The sequence below is a fragment of the Cetorhinus maximus genome, chromosome 3, assembly GCF_964194155.1.
Source record: "Cetorhinus maximus chromosome 3, sCetMax3.hap1.1, whole genome shotgun sequence".
NCBI classification, from domain to species: Eukaryota; Metazoa; Chordata; class Chondrichthyes; order Lamniformes; family Cetorhinidae; genus Cetorhinus; species Cetorhinus maximus.
Genome location: NC_135881.1, coordinates 49,906,222 through 49,927,055, shown reverse-complemented (window position 1 = coordinate 49,927,055; position 20,834 = coordinate 49,906,222). Strand labels below are relative to the sequence as shown.

The 20,834-nt window shown below is 41.6% G+C and overlaps 1 protein-coding gene across 16 annotated transcripts in view; it reads left to right on the top strand.

Moving 5' to 3' along the window:
- The window catches only part of LOC144678302 (sickle tail protein-like), a 599,821-nt gene that overhangs the window by 547,139 nt on the left and 31,848 nt on the right, over positions 1–20,834 (top strand). For all 16 annotated transcript variants that reach the window (XM_078538135.1, XM_078538149.1, XM_078538129.1 and 13 more), the window contains one exon: positions 6,395–6,570. In XM_078538135.1, the coding sequence (XP_078394261.1) occupies positions 6,395–6,570 (176 nt within the window). The remainder of the gene's footprint in view (positions 1–6,394; positions 6,571–20,834) is intronic.

The following is a 20,834-nucleotide window of genomic DNA, read 5'->3' as shown; positions in this document are numbered from 1 at the left end:
GTTTCCAATCCCCATGAATTTGGTCTTTTCAATACAAATACAAGATCCCACCCATGTTTCTGCATAGTGAACCAAAGAGATTTTTGTTGCCCCTAGCTGCTCGTGCTCCTCCCTTCTTTCTCCCTGAACCCTACCATCTCTCTCCCCGAACCCCCCCCCAACAAATCGCGAACTCTAGCAAACTGATTAGTCTGGGATATTTGGTGATATTTTGGGAAAGTCTGCAACCCTAACCTCTAGGGTTTCCTAAGGATTCTTTCCCTTCTCAAAACACACTTCCGTGGCAACAGGAATCACGTGGACCTTGTATCTAAGTAGAAATACTGAATACCTATTCTTTAGACCCAATTCTGTTCTATCTTGGAAGTAAATGGACGGCTTAAAGTATTCTAAAAGTTTACAACCCAGCATTTCTGGGAGTTTGGAGACCAGCAGTCTAACCATTGTAAACACAGATGTTGTTGCCACGGTCTAAAATGTGAACACTCTACACCTTCTTTCCCATAAAACAACCTGGGTGTCCCTTTAATCTTTAACAGCCACACTGCCTACGCCTGTTGTCAGGCAGACGTTCAGAACAGGTCACATGACCCCCTTCATTCTCCATTTTACCTTACGTTAAATAAAAGTTTAAAATGTAAAAATCTTATTTGTAACATTGTGTACCCCGGGCAGACTTCTACAGCCCCATCGAGGCAGCGCCATTCAAAAGCCCTTTGGGACCGTAAAATCCCGCCAGCTTAAAATTCCGCCCCACATTTCTATGTTATCCTGTTCTTTTACTGCCCTTTCGACTCTTTCATTCTTTCTGATTTCCTTTTTTCTCCTCCCTTTTGTAGGCCACTTAAGAATGACCTCAGAGCGATAGTGGGTGCTGAATGGTGGCTTCTGGGAATAGTAATCTTTTGCATCAGGGCTATAAACTGAAGAGGGGAGGGTTGGGGGGGGTGGAAGAGGTGGATCAGGACCAGTTGGGAAGGACTGATGATTTGAGGTGGACAGGGAGGAATCAAACTGCAGCCGGAGTTCAGGAGTGGTAGGTGAGAAAGTATTGGAGGAAAATTTGAGGTGTGGAGGGGTGCAGTGGAATTGGTTGCAGTGACTTCGCAGAGCTTTTTATGGTAGGAGATGATTGGAAAACATTGAAATGCAGAAACAGTTGTTACATAAAGTACCTCTTTTCTACTCTTTATACAATTTCACTGTTCGCCAATTTGATTATTACGTAAACCTAGCACTTAACTAATGAGGACGAAGAAAATTGACCAATCTGATGGTTTGTGACACAAGAAATGTTATTGTAGAGATGTTATGATGGGTGATGCCTATTAGGGTAATTACAGCATTAAATTTTTGCATTTAGCAATTCTAGACGGCCTGGCTTTCAACTTAGTTTGGTTTTGTTGTATCCCAAATCAGGGTAGCATAACATAGTTGTCTGCTCCCAATAAACTCCTTAGAGATTTACAACCTTTAGAATAGAGTCAAAAAGGAAAAGGATCATAACGTTTGAATTCATACTTCAACTAGAATTTGAGTGAATAGGAGTGGGAATGAATATGATATCCAAACTCTCATACGCAATGCATTCGGATCACATTCTATCTGAAAATAGTGGGAAGATAGCAAGGTAAAAGTGTGTTTTCTCATTATGAAAGCGTATAAATAGTGGAATGCATGCACTTTAATGGTAAGAAGAGAGGAAATAGTACAAATGGATGAATAATAAAGAACTCGTGCTGTTTAAGTCAGGCTTTGTGCATGTCTTGCATCCTTTTTTCCTTGTGTGCTTTCCTTGGTTATAGTGTGTTACAAGCTGTAGCTAGCTTTAATTTTTAGTATGTAATTATGAATAGTCCTCGAAATAAAGTGCCATGCATGTAATGAAAAGTTAGTCAGTACTTGAAATTAAGAACCTTAACCTTGTGCAACATAATGTGCTATAAATTGCAGTGAGAATCAATAACCAGCTGACGTTATGGTCTGAGTTCAGAAATTAGCTTTGCTGTCTGTTGTAGTAAATGTTAACCATCCTTTGAAATGTTTGCTGAAATAATTGAATGTCGAGCCTTGGTGAGATTTTCATCAATGGGCATTAGGAGACAAATAATGGCTACAATAATTCTTAATTAGCGACTGTTACCTCTTGAGTTGTGATATAACTGCATTGGCAGCACTATTAAAGCTAGATTACAAATTTGAAATTGATTCAATTTCTAAACTGGCTACCTTTTGAGTCCTGGTGGTGATTTGTCCTTTGATCAATATAGAATTATTCCTTTCAGTGGAATGCAAGGGACAATGAAGTTGAGACTCGTCACCACCTTCTCAAGGGCAATTAGAGATGGGCAGCAAATGCTGGCCTTGCCAACGATGAGCACATCTCATGAAAGAGAAAAAATATTGAATTGAAGTAGAGACCACAAACGTATAGCTAAGCAGCTATTTTGAAAAATGTCATGGCACTGTATAGAATTAAATAGGGACAAAAGAATTTGTTCAGCATCTTTTATGTCCTCAAATGCCCTAAATAATTTTACAGACAAATTACATTTTTAAGTGCATTGTTTTGTGGGAAAAGCCCATGTGGTTGCTGGTCTATATTGATCCAGCAACACATCGATTTTAAAAGTTCTCATGCTTGTATTCAGTTCCCTCCCTTTGCCCCTTCTTATTTGTAGCCTGCTCCATCTCTACAAACCTCCAGAACTGCATTCCTCCAATTCTGGCCTCCTGCACAATCCTGATTTTATTTGCTCCACCATTGGTGGCCATGCCTTCGGCTGTCTAAGCTCTGGAATTCACTGCCTAAACCACTCTGCCTCTCCATCTCTCTTTCCCCTCCTTTAAGCCAAGATGTTCCATTACAGCTACAACACTAGCATCTACTTTTACTTATCAGCAAAGTGATGGTAGGTGTCAGTAATAATGCTATCAAAGAGCACTTACTCAGCAATAACCTGCCCAGCAATGCTCAGTGCGGGTCCTGTCCTGGATCCTGTTACAGCCTTGGTTCAAACTTGGACAGAAGAGTTACCTCGAGAGGAGGTAAGAGTGACTGCCCTTAACATCAAGGCAGGATTTGACTGTGTGTGTTATCAAGGAGCCTTAGCAAAACTGGTGCCAATGGGAATCGGGGAGGGGGAAACTCTCCACGTGTTAAAGTCATACCTAGCACAAGGGAAGATGCTTGTTTTTGTGGGAGGGCAGTCATCTCACCCCAGGAGGCTGCTGCCGAAGTACCTCAGGGTAGTGTCCTAGATCCAACCATCTTCGGCTGCTTCATAAATGACCTTCCCTCAATCATGTGATCTGAATTAGGGATGATTTTGCTGATGATTGCAGAGTTTCCCACCTTAATTCAGTTGTTTTGAATTCCATATCTGGTAGCCACTATATCTGCCATCAGGAAACAGGTAATGAAATTAGGAGTTATATAATTTCAGTTGGACCTTTTTAAAACATTTATAGAGCCAGCTAGCTGAAGGATTCAGCAGTTTGATTTGTTTTGCTTGCTGCTTTGTTAGTGTATTAGGGTTGGTCCGGAATTTGCTGCAATAGTGAAATTAGTGACAAGCACCATAAGTTATTCTTCCTCATCTTTCAATGCCCAATTCACTGCATAATTTTCCGGAACAATAATTAGAATATACCTCAGTCAACATAGCAGCAAATCTGGAGCAGGATGATCAATTGGTAGTTAATTTGTTTCACTTGTCGATTTCTATAGAAATCTCGATCTATAAATGGCTACATACTCCATGAGATTGTATTAATTATAGTTTAGAAAAAAACGCAATTAATCTCTAATTAATGCACATTGTTTGTCTTCAAAATAGAGCTGGCTGAAACTATTATAAAAGTTGCTGTTTATTTCTGCTGACGATAGCTTAGGCCAAATTGTTCTTAAAATCATTAAGGGATCCATGAAAACACAAGTGCCTGAGATTCTGCCTCTAGCCAATGTCTATGTCTAGCAGCAAAATTTTTAAAAGAAGTAAACAGACAACTATGGAATAAATATTGCTAGAAAAATGAGCAGTTCTTCTATAACTCTATCACAAGGCTTATTGCTTTGGGGTGTGGATTTGAAGAACAATGCTGTACTTTACGTGATTGATGTCAAGAGATTTCAGAAAAAATGCAGGGAACAGATACCCTAAGAGGCAATTTGTTTCAACAATTACCCTGCCATTTTTGATTATGGTATTTAGCAATATGAAAAATAAGTATTAATGTTTCCATTACATTAAATGTTTAAAAGCCTAGGCTCTGTTTTGATTAGTCTAATCAAAAAAAAAATTAGAATTCCAATAGCAGCTGTATTTATAATGCCCAGAAGTCTTGTATCTCTTATAAACATGTTCTTCTGATTCTTGCGCATTCACCACACCAGCGTTACCCTGCAGTGGTCCAAGTGGTTCAGTGGCGTTCATTCAGCAAACTCAATCTCTCCATTGGCTATAATGGGTGTAGTGTGGGACTAGGTGCTCTACAGTTTCATTGAGGGAATGGGTGGGTAGAATATTTTGGCGTGGAGTAAATGATGGCCTGTTTCTCATGTCACAATTTCGTGGAAATAACAGTGGTATGTGCCATAGCTGCACTTTGCAGTGAATTTTGGCTACTTTTTGCTCAGCGGTGCCTTTTTAATTTGCTACTTTTAATACCCTTACAATTGGGTATTTGGTAACCGAATGGATAAAATGTTATTTGAATCACTCGTGGCACTTTCCTTGGAACTGCAATGCCCTGAGATTTGATGCCTCTGAGGCATGTTTCCAAGCATGATACTTTTGAAACTCCTTTAATTCCATAGATTACGTTTTTAAAAACCTACCATGGGCAAGTACAATAACTATGCCCAGTGTGTGTGCAAGGTTTTTATTTTTCAAAGAAATAGCTCCAAAGTTGTCAGTTTCACTGAGGTGCCCATTCACATCAGCCAAGAATGATTCTTCTTTCTGAAGGGTTTTGCATTGGCTTCCTAGAAGCTCACTGGTCAAACCAAAGTGGCAGCTCCCATTGCCATCATTAAAACCCCTCTTAAAATTAAAACCCTCTTAAATTTCGCCATTACCTAATCATCAGATTAATAAGCTCATGTAATGAAAGGTTAAGTAATTAAAGATAAACCAAGTGAAATAATTTTTCATTTTCCTTTTATTCGTTCATGGGATGTGGGTGTCGCTGGCTCTGCCAGCGTTTATTGCTCACCCTCAATTGCCAGTTGCCCTTGTTCAGAGGGCATTTAAGAGTCAACCACATTGCCGTGGGTCTGGAGTCACACGTGGGCCAGCTCAGGTAAAGACAGCAGATTTCCTTCTTTATGACAATCGGCAATGGTTTCACAGTCATCATTAGACTTTTAATTCCTGTATTACCCCTGGGTTGGCAGATTACTGGTCCAGTGACAATGCCACTATACCACCGCCTCCCCCTGAGGAGTACAAGTACAAAGTATATTTAGCAAAGGGAAAAGCAATTCCCTTACATTTGCATTGAGAAGTGTCAAATGTAGTGAAGCAAATCTCATCAAAAGCTACCCTATTAATTAAGACGAACAAAATTACTCATGATTGTACATAATTTGAACCACAAGAGCAGTGCTGATCAGAAATTTACATTTTGTGTGCTTTTTGTAATAAGCTGAGCCTTGAGTAATGTGCTATTGTTCAAAAATAAATTCAGAGCGGCATCCTGAAATGTCAGGACTGTCAAAGACACAACATTAGAGGAATCCTTGTATAGGTGATTTAAAGAAGCTGTTTTATTACCATTGCTTTGAAAACTGAATAAGAATTACTTCCTATGCGCTGTAGCTAAATCTTGTTAACTAACAGGTGGCCTGTTGGTGTGCTTACCTGAGAATTAAGTGTTTAATTGATATTTGGAACCATGCAAAGTTTAAGAAAATAAAACCATGGTCCTTGGGTCATGGACCTGGGGTGAGATTTATGGGGAGGGGTGCCTGAGGAAAGCAGCTTTCACCATGTTAATTCAATGGTTGTGTATACATATCCAAGATTGGGCTCCTCTCCCATCAGCACAACCACAACAACTGAGACTAATCTGTCAATTTGACAGGAGACTTCATCAGTTTAATGGAGTAGAATTACAGGTATCAACTTTAATTACTTATACTCATATGACAATTGGAAAATAATCTGTAGCAATTGTTCCATTGGTCCTCACCAGTGAAATGGCCACGTGGTTCTGATTTACTTGAGTTTGTCTATGACATCTCAGTGGAATAAAGTTTGAATCAAAATAAGATTCAGCTGTGGGGCTGTTCTTTAGAACTGGCTCCTGGGAGCAGCAGAGTAATTCAATTGTCAGGGATGCTAGGCAGGCAGACAGAGAAAATTGAACCTGAATTCTTTTCTACCTACAGCTTGAGAACCAGGAGACGCTCAAAGCGATGTTTAAGAAAGCAGAGTCTGAAATCAATGGAAGAGTTATTGAAGCATTGAAGAGAACAGAGGATCCGCTGCAGCGACAGCGCATACTGGTGGAAGAAGAGAGACAGAAATACTTGGTTGATGAGGAGAAAATAGTACATCAACTATGGTATGTCAGCTGACTGTCGGTCATTTATAATTGCATTGCTTTTTAAGACGCTCCTTCATTTTTTTTAACCTATTACTTTATTAATGAACTTGTTTTTCTTTCTTTGCCCTGTATTGTTTGGGGTTGGGGTTTTTTTTTTGTTGTCTCTTGCTTCAGATTGCAGATTTATACAGTCAATTCAAATTCATTAATGCTCTAATTTTCTTTGAAGAAGTATGCTACTGTAATGATGAAACTGAGAATGCAGTGACAAGTTTTCATGCTTCAGAGGGTGACTGCACTGATCAACGTGGAACTCAAGCCATGCAAAGCACCAATATTTCTGTTCAGTACCTGGTCTGTGCCTTGTTAGCTGGTTTGATGATGGGTTAGCAGTACAGATGCTTTGTTTGATCTTATTGTCCTGGGATAAGGTGAAGAGTATCTGCACTCTTGTTCCAGTGATCACTGTTGAAAGTGCGTTTGTGAGTTTCAGATGGGAATAGGAAAAAATAAAGACTTGCATTTCTATAGCACTTTTCACGACACTGGGCATCCCAAAACACTTTACAGCCAATGAGGTACTTAATATCGGCCAGGATGCCAGGGATAGCTCTAATGCTCTTCTACGCAATAGTGCCATGGAATCTTTTAACTCCATCTGAGCAGGCAGATGTGGCCTTGGTTTAGTGTCTCATCCAAAAGACAGCACCTCCTACAGTGCAGCACTTCCTGGTACTGCACTGGAATGCCAGCCTTGATTCTTTTTTTGTACTCAAGTCCTCGAAACTTGGGGATTGGGTTTAACTTTGCCATTTGTGGTTGAATAGCCTAATGTGATGTTTGGTTATTTGGGTAGCTACCAGAAAGCAGCCAGTGCACATGGAGCCCTATCCAAGTATGAATCGAGAAAGAAAGGGAGAAAACTGGGGAGGGGGTGGGGGTGGGGTGTAGAGGGAAGAATGAAACTGAAACTCCCTTGCATCAGAATAGGATTCAGGCAACACATTTTATAGTAAAATGGTTTGCAGAATGAATTATGTTTTTCTGTCTGTCAGCCTCAAACAATTGTGACCTTGCTGTGTCTACTACAGAAGTTGTTCAAAACTGAACAAGCCTCACCTATTGTTTCTACAGGAACTGCATCTTGGCAACACAACTCTGGCTCTGACTGAAGATAATGCAATTTGATATATGTTGAGCACTGTTTGGTTTTGATAAGAATACTAAATGTCAATCAGTGTGCATTTACGCTTCATTTGTACCTCGCAATAGGACACACTTTTGTCCATTATGCTACAGTGATTTCAACCTTCGTCGTATCTACTGTTTGTAGTTATAAAAAGCCACAAGGGCTTCCTTTAAGTATAATTTATTGCAGTGATATAGCCTTATAACAATATATTTGGTCTATTATCTGACACATCTAATCTTGATGTTAATCTTTTGTTGATCCAGTCAATTGGTACCAAAAATCTAATGCCTGACATAATGGGCTAGATTTTGCTGGAGTGAGGTGTCTCTAGACATGATCCATTAGTTAAACTTGTTCGTACACATTTAGGTTTCAAACTTTTTTGCTCACAAAGTTGCTGGAAATGCAAACTGATAATGGTGCAAAAATGACATGAAATTGAGCCCACCTCTTTATTTCGCTTAGCTATATTCTAGATGTAGCTCAAGCCTGTTTTAAAGAAGAAAATATTGGGGGAGAATTTTTCCTATGGGCGGGCTGGGCGGGAGCGGGCATGGAGCTGATCGCCGCCCGCGATTGGCTGCCCGCCGCCATTTTACATGGTCGGGCCAATTAAGGCCCACCCACCGTAACACACAGCCAGAAGCACTCAGCATTACCTGTGCGGGCGGGTGGGTGGGGTGGGAGGAGAGGAGGGAGAGTCAGGGCCTGGGCTCTTTTGTGCATGTACGTGGAAGAGCACAGTAGGCATGGAGCTGCCTCAGGGAGATTGAATGGTTGAGAGAACTTTTTAATAAATAAAATGAAAATTTATTTAAACATGTCCCAGCTCGTGTGACAGTGTCACACGAGCTGGGACATGTGTGTGAAGTTCGTAAAATTTATTTATTTATTTTATAAAAGCTTCAGGATATCTCATCCCGCTCGTGGATGCGGTTTCCTGAAAAACGCGAAGGCTGCTTGGGATCTTTGCCTGTTCGCCAACCTTAAGGTTGGATTGGCACCGTTCTTAAGTGTAATTACTTTTTTAATAGGCTGTTGACAGGTCGGTGGGCGTGAAATATCGAAATGACGCACAATGATGTCAGGACGCACGCCTGACATCATCGTGCGTCATGTTACGCGTCAGCGTGTCAGACCTGCCCCCACATGCCGACGGGAAGATGCAGCCCATGGAGTTTTCGTAACTTTTCTTCAGCATTAGTGTATTTGACAAACTAAGATCTCTGACATGGACTTGATCTTTACAAGTCTGAATTGTCCTCCATTACATAGGGCAGATAATCCTCATACCCAATCATTTCTACTAAATTCATTCATCTAAGTGGCAGTTCTTCTAATTGAAGTGTATATATAAAATGAACCGTCGGTGTAGATAATGAACTTGAGCAAAGACAGTCTTGTGGGATTCCAAACCACCATAAGCCTTGACCCAGTCATTGTCTGCCTTTTTAGAGGGCTGGAGACAGAATCAGCTGGTCAGCATATGTCACCATGAATCAGAGTGCAAAGGAGTTTGCTTTCAACATCAGTTTTCCAATAGTTTATAAAAATGCAAACATTATTTGGTATTTGTATAACACTGAATCTTTTAATCCCCTGTTCAGATTATCTTCTGAATGTTAATTTTGTTTGGCTGATTATGGGATTTCCTGTGGGTAATCCAAATTCTTTTTTGGGTCATAGATAATATCTTTTGCTTTTGTTTTAGAGGCTTAAAACACCACTGCGTCTGTTCAGTCATGCTCAAAACATATATTTTGGTACTTTGAACAAAACTGAAGCACTTGTCTGTCGCACTTCCTGGTCAAATTCCAATTTCATTACTAGCCTTATTCTACCAGTCTCACAAAGAAATCACATTCATAGTATTAATTGGATTGACCAGTCTCTTCACAATGTGTTGACCAAGCTACTATATTGGAGTTGACCAGCTATGAAAGTATACACGGGCCCTGCCTTTGCAAAACCATGCACATTAATGATCATGTGAAAAATGGGGTTCAGATTGTTCCCATGTCACTTGTAAAGCAGCATAAGGGAATCAGCACTCTGGTTACTAACTAGGGAGCAGATTTATTTCAGGAGTTCATCATATTTGCCACAGATCATTTTTTAAAAAATGAAAACACAATGTTGGAAACCCTCAGCACAGGTCAAGCAGCACCTTTGGAGAGAGAAACATAGTTAATGTTTCAAATTGATGACCTTTAACCAGAACTGAAATGTTCAACATTAATAGTTTCTCAGAAGTAGAGTTTGTTTTTGTTCACCATTTGTTTTGTTTGATTGTGTTCCTTAGTCATTTAGCTGTCTTTGTTAATTGAATATTAATTATATTGTATGCAAGCAGTGGGCATTAACTGTGGGTTCACTTGTGCTCCTAGATATAGGAATAGACAAGCTGGTTATTAGATTAGTAGGTGCATGTTTGTAATGTGTAACTCTGTCAATAAATGTTTATAACAGTATGTAAAGATTGGCTCCAGTTCTGTCCTTTACTTTCTCGCTTTCTGGGTTGCAACGTGGTAGCAGAGAATGCTTACCTAAAGGTGAAGGTTGGAAACTTTAAAAAAAAATCAGCCCAAACTAAAATTCTAGAGGCCTATGTGGAAAATGGCAGAAAGCAAGTTTAAATTTCTGGATATGATTACCATGCAATGTTCTCGGAGTCTAAACCATAATTTCAGTGGAATAATGAAGTGGGTACGTGGACATTTGTCTCTACAAAAAAGAAAACAAGGTACAATCTTGTTGTCATTTCTTACAAGAAGTAAAATCAGAAGTCAGATATTTTGTGAGATGGATCCCTGTGATGGATAATGAAGAAGATTTGAATTACTTTTTGATCTTGTGAATGAAATCTACAAAAATGATGTTTTATTAAAAGACTGAGGCATAGTCAAAATTTGATAGATTTTGGAAAATAGATGGGCTCCATGAGAAGACTATATCATGGACTTCAACAGATTGCATGAATAAAAGATTGAGGAAATTCAATTTGAATTTAAATGACTATTGCATTAAGATGTCTCAAAAGGACAGGCAACTGGTTCCAACTGTTGTTGAGTTCTCAGGAGGAGATCTTGTTGGATTAGATGTTTGCTGTGTTTAAAAAAGAAAAATCTTGGGGAAACAGTTATTTCCTTCAGCCTGCATGGAACAAAGAGACATTTAGTGTTGACACAAATAGACGTTTCAATGATTGCCAGATTTCGAAACAGTCTAGAAACTTGATGCAGACATTCACATAATGGAAGGATTAAAGATAGGCAGGCGGAGGGTGAAAGTACCTTCAGCAGATTTGACTATTACAGCAGAAAATTGGAAAAAAAATAATGGGGTAATGAATTCCAGGAATGCCCAAGGACCAGTTAATTGATGCTTCTGGTGTAACTGCCCAAAGCAAAGAGGCAGAACGTAAGAAATAGGAACAGGTGTAGACCATTCGGCCCCTCGAACCTGCTCCATCATTCAATAAGATCTTGGCTGATCATCTTGTGTTGATTTCCACATTCCCATTTACCCCCAATAATCTTTGATTCCTTTACCTAACAAGAATCTATCTACAACAAAAATAAAAATACCTGGAAAAACTCAGCAGGTCTAACAACATCTGCGGAGAGGAACACAGTTAACATTTTGAGTCTATATGACTCTTCAACAGAACTAAGGAAAAATAGAAAAGAGATGAAATATAAGAATCTATCTACCTCTGCCTTAAAAATATTTAATGACCATGACTCCACTGCCTTCTGAGGCAGAGAGTTCCAAAGTTGCACAACCCTCAGAGAAAATATTTCTCATTGCCTTAAAAGGGCAACCCCTAATTTTAAAATAGGGTCTTTGAAAGGATACATGAAAAGAATTCTGAGAAAGACGATGAAGAAAATGATGAATCTGAACAAATTATACTGGCCACAAGGAGTTTTAGTCCTGTGATGAATATGTTAGCTGTGAACTCCATTAACTCTGCAGTACTAAATAGTATGTGTACTTCAACAGTATGTGGGACAGATGGTTAAGATGTTAACATTGATAAAGGAAAACTTTCTGGCATCTTCATGACGCATGTTGATGATTTCTTGTAGGACAGTATTATGGAATTTGAGAATGTGTTCTTAATCAGATTGGAGTAAAATTTAAAATTGGGAGTCAGGCTTCTGGTATGCTTTTAAATTTATTGGTTTAGATATTAAACAAAGTTGGTCTGGAAAACCTTTAAATCAGCAATCTTTTTAACAGTGTTACTCCTGTCCCATTTAATTGCGCTGTGTCATCACAGAAAGATGTTATATCTAAAGAAGAGACAGGGCAATTGTGAAGCTTGATTGGTCAGTTCAACTGGTTGTGGATTTGACTAGGCCAAATGCTGCTTTTGATCTTTTGGCATTAAGTATTATGATGAAACCCTCTAAGGTAGAGAATATTTTAAGGGAAAATAGATATTAAGAAAGTTAAATCTGAATAAATATGTCCTTAACTTCCCATCCTTAGGTGACCCAAAGAACATGAAACTGGTCACTTTTGCGATGCTTCACTTTTAGTCATCCTGATGAGTGTCTGAATACAGCTGGTTTCATGATATTTCCCATTGGTGAGAATGGGAAATGTTGCCCTTTAGCATGGGAAGCTAAGAAAATTTTTAAAAATATATATTATAAGTACTTTGGCTACTGAAACACTGGCTTTTGTGGAGACAGTGGATATGGAATTTTAAATATGTTAAGTGAGGTTTTATACAATGGGCATTCTGAAGATAATATACTCATTATATATTATCCAAGTAATCGTTCATTGTGGGATAATGCACACTCTATGAAATGAGAGAGAGAAAAGACAATGGGTTGATTGACCTTGCTACGTTAAAACAAATGCTGTAGAGAAAGTGTGTGTAATACACCTTTAAGAGAATGTGAGCAGATTGACCACGTGACTATATTACCCAATTGCTGTGTAGCATGTGCTACAATGTTGATCAGTAGCTTAGAATAGGGTCTGGTTGGAGAAGCACACATTGTGTTAGTGCTCTGTTACTTGTATAAATAAACAACATGTGCTTCATCTTATATTGGTCTCTGCATCTGCAGCATATTGTTTGCCATCTCACCCACCGGTAGATGGGTGTGAAACCGTGTTCGCTGAGCAAAGTGACCCAACAGAGGAACATAACAGAAAGTAAAATTAAATGGATGGACGCAAGTCATCAATTTTCTGCTTGTTTTATAATAAGAGATGCATATTTGAAGAAATTGTTATGCGTCCTAGAAGAGATGTATCTCACAATGTAACACTTGTACAGAAAGGGAGACCTTTGATTTTATTTGTTTTGAAATTTTGGTTGCGCATATAAACTATCTTATTTAATGAGGGGGAAGTTATTCCATTAATTGTATTTCGTTGTTTGCAAATGGTGGGTATTAACTATGGATTGAAATAGGAACAGACTAAAACCGTGGCTGTTGAGTTAGGGGGGGGGGGCGTGTTTTTAATGTGTACCTCTCTAATTAAATGCTTATAAAAGTTTGTAAAAATTGGTTCCAGTTCTATCCTTCAACTGGCTTCTGGGATTCTAACAGTCTCCCATGTGTGAGTGCTTATCTTTGCAGAAAGCCTATTATTTATTCGTTGGTTGCAAAAGCAATGAAAATGACCTAAAAATATTGTGGATGAGCCGGGATCTTGATGGATCTTCAAAAATGTTGATGCTGTTTGCAGCCAGAGCTAAATTGCAGAGACATTTGAGGGGTGGAGCAGTATTTCTTTCAGTGGGCTAGATGTGTGGGGCTCAGCAGACTTCCCAGACTCTTTTTGTTGTCTGTGCTGCCAGTTGGTTTTGTTCCATCTTGCTTTGAAGTGAGCTACTAAGTTTGAAATTTACATGATGAGTCGTCTCTCCCTCGCTGTCTCTGTTGAGTCATGCAGTCCTGGCTGGTTGTTTTCTTTGTGATGCTATATGTACCTGAGAAACCATAATTACGTGGTATCTTTGCACTCCATTGATCCGATTTAATCTTTCAGTCTGACAGCATCTGCTTTGGTCCTTATGCAGTTACAATTCCATTTTATCTTCTTGCCACCTCAACCCTCCTGCCCCAACCCCTGGGAGCTTCCCCTAATTTTATCTCCTATTCTCTCAGCCCCTGACTGCTCCCTGCTCAGGGATAATTGTACCATTTCTAGCAGTTCACCCAAGTACCCATCCTTTGAGAAGAACCCTAAACTGAGTGTGCTGGCAGGCTATTGCACTGTAGGAGGCAGCACTCCATCTAATCCTGTACTCACCACACACATGCTCCAACAGATATCGCTGTTTAACAATCGGGGCTGGAAACTCTGTCTCTGTGGTACTGAGGCCAGTTGGAGTGCTCCATAGCTATTCCACCTGTGGTTTGATAATGCAGTGAAAATCACAGCCTGAACCTGAGTCCTCCCTGATCTGTTTCTAGATCATGTTGGATGGTGGATTTTACGCAGTGTTTGATTGAGGTACCTGGGAGGGCTTTTCTTCAATAAATGTTTTAAAGATTCAGACGGGTTCAGTAACTTTTGTTTAGTATTTCCAATCTCGGAATGATTCAGTGAAATTTCCTGCATTCAGTAATTGAGAAAAAAATTGTCGTGGAAGCATCTGCTTTCCCAGATTTTAGCTTACATAGAAACATAGAAACTAGGAGCAGGAGTAGGCCATTTGGCCCTTCGAGCCTGCTCCGCCATTCATTATGATCATGGCTGATCAATAGCCTGCTGCCACTTTCTCCCCATATCCTTTGACCCCTTTCGCCCCAAGAGCTATATCTAACTCCTTCTTGAAAACATACAATGTTTTGGCTTCAACTACTTTCTGTGGTAACGAATTCCACAGGCTCACCACTCTCTGGGTGAAGACATTTCTGCTCATCTCAGTCCTAAACGGTCTACCCTGTATCCTCAGACTGTGACCCCTGGTTCTGGGCTTCCCCACCATCGGGAACATCCTCCCTACATCTACCCTGACGAGTCCTGTTAGAATTTTATAGGTTTCTATGAGATCCCCCCTCATTCTTCTGAACTCCAGCGAATATAATCCTAACCGACTCAATCTCTCCTCATATGTCAGTCTCACCATCCCAGGAATCAGTCTGGTAAACCTTCACTGCACTCGCTCGATAGCAAGAACATCCTTCCTCAGATAAGGAGACCAAAACTGCACACAATATTCCAGGTGTGGTCTCACCAAGGCCCTGTATAACTGCAGCAAGGCACCCCTGCTCCTGTACTCAAACCCTCTCACTATGAAGGCTTATCTGTAATTATAGAGTCTCCGTTTTTATTTCGTTCAAGAAACAAAATCAGTTACTCTGAAATGCTTTTTTCTCCGATGCACTTGTACACCTCAGAACCATGTGGCTTGCAACTTGGAATACTTGGAAGGGAAGTCGGTGGGAGTCCAGGAATTCAAACTCAGATTATCAGTGGGAGCTAAGGCTGCTCAGCATCGTGTGACCCGGCCAATCATCACCTTGGTTTAAAACTAGCTCATTTGATAGAGGACATTAACACTATTTTGACTGTTGCAACTATTTGAATAAGCATTCCAATGTCAGTCATGTGATGGACGAATGCTCCTGATATTAAAAAATTTTCTCAGGTGAGGAGAACAGCTGGGAATTGAACAGAAACATCAGTTGGACAAATCCAAGAGACAAGTGGAATTTGTGACTCCTTGGGGTAGTGTCCTAGGCCCAACCATCTTCAGCTCCTCCATCAATGTCCTTCTTTCCATCATAAGGTCAGAAGTGGGGATGTTTGCTGACGATTGTGCAATGTTGAGTGTCTTTGGAACTCTCTTACTCAAAGGCAGTGGAAGCAGAGTCTTTGAATATTTTTAAGGCAGAGCTAGATAGATTCTTGATTAACAAGGGGGTGAAAGGTTATCAGTGGTAGGCAGGAATGTGGGGCTGAGATTCTGTTCTGATCAGCCATGATCTTATTTAATGGCGGCACAGGCTCAAGGGGCCAAGTGGCCTGCTCCTAATTCATATGTTTGTATGTAATGTACAGTACCATTCATGACTCCCCAGATACTGAAGCAGACCATGTCCAAATGCAGCAAGACCTGGACAATATCCAGGCTTGGGCTGACAAGCTGCCAGTAACATTGCCTGGCACTTGTGTGGCACTAATGACTAATCATTGCCCCTTGACATTCAGTGGCATTACCATCACCGAATCCCCCACTATCAACATCCTGGGGGTTACCATTGACCAGAAACTGAACTGAACTAGCCATATAAATACTGTGGCTACAAGAGCAGGTCAGAGGCTAGGAATCCTGTGGTGAGTAACTCGCATCCTGACTCCCCAAAGCCTGTCCACCATCTACAAGGCACAAGTCAGGAGTGTGATGGAATACTCCCCACTTGCCTGGATGAGTGCAGCTCCAACAACACTCAAAAAGCTCAACACCATCCAGGACAAAGCAGCCCGCTTGATTGGCACCCCGTCCATAAACATTCACTCCCTCCACCACTGACGCACAGTAGCAGCAGTGTGTACCGTCTACAAGATGTACAGCAGGAATTCACCAAGGCTCCTTAGACAGCACCTTCCAAACCCATGACTGCTACCCTCTAGAATGACAAGGGCAGCAGACACATGGGAACACCACCACCTGGAAGTTCCTCTCCAAGCCACTCACCACACTGACTTGGAAATATATCGCTGTTCCTTCACTGTCACTGGGTCAAAATCCTGGAACTAACTTCCTAACAGCACTGTGGGTGTACCTACACCATATGGATTGCAGCGGTTCAAGAAGGCAGCTCACCACCAGCTTATCAATGGCAATTAAGGATGTTGGAAATCAGTGAGACATGCAGCAGATGAGCATTTAAGTGGAGATCATTAGTGAGTGTATTGGCTGAAAGTTATCTTTGTGGGGGGGGGAAAAAGTCATAAGGAATTAGAATTACAAAAGGCCAACCAAAGATACGACAACAAACATGAGGAAGGGGCACATTTGAACTTAAATGATTCTTGTCTTTTCTCAACCTAATATGTATGAAGAATTCAGAAAAGCTCCCCTCCATGCAGTACACAAGATGGGCTGTGTTTTCAAGTAGCTGGAGTGCAAGGGGTAAGTTGAGCATAGTCTGGAATTCCAAATTTTAAAAGTCTCAAAATTCTCAGGCATTATATTGCGAGAATTAGGCCTTTATCCTTTTTGCCAGTTGGCTGCTAGCACCCTGTGCCAACATGTACCTCGTTTACTCCTTCCCCTTGTCCAAATTCTTTCAATTGGACATACTTTTGACTTGCCTGGCCTGGCCTGGCCATCAAGTTAACAGCACCATGTTGCACCTCATGCTTGCCCATGGTGCTGGTCAAAGGAGGTATAACAAAATGGTGCCCTAAACTGGCCACTGAGGTGATCCTCCCTTCCTCCTCCACCCCTTTTTGTGGGGAGACCTATGTTCAGTGCTTCCCATACAACATGGAAGAGATTAGAAACCAGGCATGAATATTTCAATCTGCATTGCGGCAGTGACCATTCCTCAGTTCTGTAGTTACCACTATCGGCATCAGTGTCAATCATTTGACAAGGTCACTTGTTGAGAATAATCTTGTTAAATGTCAAGACAATTTGCTATAATTTTGACAGTTTTCTGTTGTGTTGTTTACATGCATTATTTTCTGCTAAATTGGTACATATTTAAAAACAGTATTTAGGTATCACACTCTGGTTCTGTAACTGCCAGTTCAGCTTTTTGTTATAAAGTCCCCTTGTTGGCAGTTTTCCAAGACTATAATCTAGTGAGGCTCCAGTGTAATTCCAATGGGAATTGAGCAGTGACCATGAAGCTTGAAAATAATTAGGTTGAGTTGCCCTTTAACCCGTTAATGTACCGTAACCTGCCTTTATAATGATGCTCTTAGTTATAGCTTTTTGTTTTCTACATTTTTTACACTTGAGGCTGGAGATCATAGTGTAAAGGAAATGAAATACCGCACTATTTTGGGAACCCAAAGTCCAGTTTTAATGCAGGCGGTAACGCCTGGGGCTTGAAAGAAAGCACCCTTGAAGTGGGTGAGGACGGGGTCAGTTTACCTCCTGGTCTTTATTTTGCGTTGGGTGCTGCTGACTCCTGCCTAAAGCTAGTTGGAATGACTTGATGCCCGAAATGCAGGAAATTATATGGTAGCAGGTTACTGATAGAAATGGTCCCAAATTAGGGAAATGAATAGTGGCAGGGCTGATGCAATTGCATTCATAGGAGGCAGGCAGGGGACAGGGAAAACACGAGGAATGCACTGAATCTCCTGGCCCATAGTGGAATTGTTTTCCTTTATTTTTAAACAAAAATAATTACAGTTGATTAACTTTGGCCTCTTCTGGCCCTCGATCCTGCCCGTAACATCTTTCCCTGGTGGTTTTGAGATTCGACGTTGCAAAGCTGAGACCCAGGTACCTGTGATTTTTTTTTTATTCATTCACGGGATGTGGGCTTTGGTGGCTGGACCAGCATTTATTGCCCATCCCTGGTTGCTCTTGAGAAGGCGGTGGTGAGCTGCCGCCTTGAACTGCTGCAGTCCATGTGGTGTAGGTACACCCACAGTGCTGTTAGGAAGGGAGTTTCAGGATTTTGACCCAGTGACAGTGAAGGAAAGGTGATATATTTCCAAGTCAGGATGGTGAGTGATTTGGAGGGGAACTTCCAGGTGGTGGTGATCCCATCTATCTGCTGCCCTTGTCGTTCTAGATGGTAGTGGTCATGGGTTTGGAAGGTGTTGTCTAAGGAGCCTTGGTGAATTCCTGCAATGCATCTTGTAGATGGCACACACTGCTGCTACTGTGTGTTGGTGGTGGAGGGAGAGAATGTTTGTGGATGTGGTGCCAATCAAGCGGACTGCCTTGTCCTGGACGGTGTCAAGCTTCTTCAGTGTTGTAGGAGCTGCACTCATTCAGGCAAGTAGGGAGTATTCCATCACACTCCTGACTTGTGCCTTGTAGATGGTGGACAGGTTTTGGGGAGTCAGGAGGTGGGTTACTCGTCACACGATTCCTAGCCTCTGACCTGCTCTTGTAGCCACAGTATTTCTGTGGCTAGTTCGGTTCAGCTTCTGGTCAATGGTAACCCCCAGGATGTTGATAGTTGGGTTTCAGTGATGGTAATGCCATTGAACATCAAGGGGTGATGGTTGGATTCTCTCTTGTTGGAGATGGTCATTGCCTGACACTTGTGTGGCGTGAATGTTACTTGCCACTTATCTGCCCAAGTCTGGATATTGTCCAGGTCTTGCTGCATTTAGACATGGACTGCTTCAGTATCTAAGGAGTCGCAAATGGTGCTGAACATTGTGCAATCATCAGCGAACATACCCACTACTGACCTTATGATGGAAGCAAGGTCATTGATAAAGCAGCTGAAGATGATTGGGCTGAGGACACTACCCTGAGGAACTCCTGCAGTGATATCCTGGAGCTGTGATGACTAACCTTCAACAACCACAACCATCTTCCTTTGTGTTAAGTATGACTTCATACAGGGGAGAGCTTTCCCCCGATTTAGGCCTCCATGATGCCACACTCGATCAGGTGCTGCCTTGATGTCAAGGGCAGTCACTCTCACCTCATCTAGGGATTTCAGCTCTTTTGTCCATGTTTGAACCAAGGCTGTGATGAGGTCAGTGCTAAGTGGCCCTGGCAGAACCTAAACTGGGCATCAGTGAGCAGGTTATTGCTAAGTAAGTGCTGCTTGATAGCACTGTTGATGACCCCTTCCATTACTTCACTGATGATGGAGAGTAGACTGATGGGACAGTATTTGGCCAGGTTGGATTTGTCCTGCTTTTTGTACAGGACATACCTGGGCAATTTTCCACATAGCCAGGTAGATGCCAGTGTTGTAGCTGTACTGGAACCGCTTGGCTAGGGGCGCGGCAATTTCTGGAGCACAAATCTTCAGTACTATTGCCAGTATGTTGTCATGGCCCATTGCCTTTGCAGTTTCCAGTGCCTTCAGCAGTTTCTTGATATCATGTGGAGTGAATCGAATTGGCTGAAGATTGCCAACTGTGATGCTGGAGACCTCCGGAGGAGGCTGAAATGGATCATCCACTTGGCATTTCTGGCTGGAGATTGTTGCAAATGCTTCAGCCTTGTCTTTTGCGCTGCTGTGCTGGGCTCCTCCATCATTGAGGATGGGGATATTTGTGAAGCTTCCTCCTCCAGTTGTTTAATTGTCCACCACCATTCACAACTGGATGTGGCAGGATTGCAGAGCTTAGACCTGATCCGTTGGTTCAGGGGTTGCTTAACCCAGTCTATCACTTGCTTCTTATGCTGTTTGGCACACAAGTAGTCTTGTGTTATAGCTTCACCAAAGAGACACCTCATTTTTAGGTATGCCTGGTGCTGCTCCTGACATGCCCTCCTGCACTCTTCATTGAACCAGTGTTCACCCCCTGGCTTGATGGCAATGGTAGGATGGGGGATATGCTGGGCCATGAGATTACAGATTATGTTTGAGTACAATTCTGCTGCTGCTGATGGCCCACAGCGCCTCATGGATGCCCAGTCTTGAGTTGCTAGGTTTGTTTGAAATTTATCCCATTTAGCACAGTGGCAGTGCCACACAACATGATGGAGGGTATCCTCAATGTGAAGGTGGGACTTCGTCCCCACAAGGACTGTGCTGTGGTCACTTCTACCAATACTGTCACTGACAGAAGCATCTGTGGCAGACAGGTTGGTGAGGATGAAGCCAAGTATGCTTTTCCCTCTTGTTGGTTCCTTCACCACCTCCCGCAGACCCAATCTAGCAGCTATGTCATTTAGGACTTGGCTAGCTCGGTCAGTAGTGGTGCTACCGAGCCACTCTTGGTGATGGACATTGAAATCCCCTGCCCAGAGTACATTCTGTCTCCTTGCCACCCTCAGTACTTCCTCCAATTGATGTTCAACATGGAGGAGCACTGATTCATCAGCTGAGGGAGGGCGGTACATGGTAATCAGCAGGAGGTTTCCTTGCCCATATTTGACCTGATAACATGAGACCTCATGGGGTCCAGAGTCGATGTTAAGGCCTCTTAGGGCAACTCCCTCCTG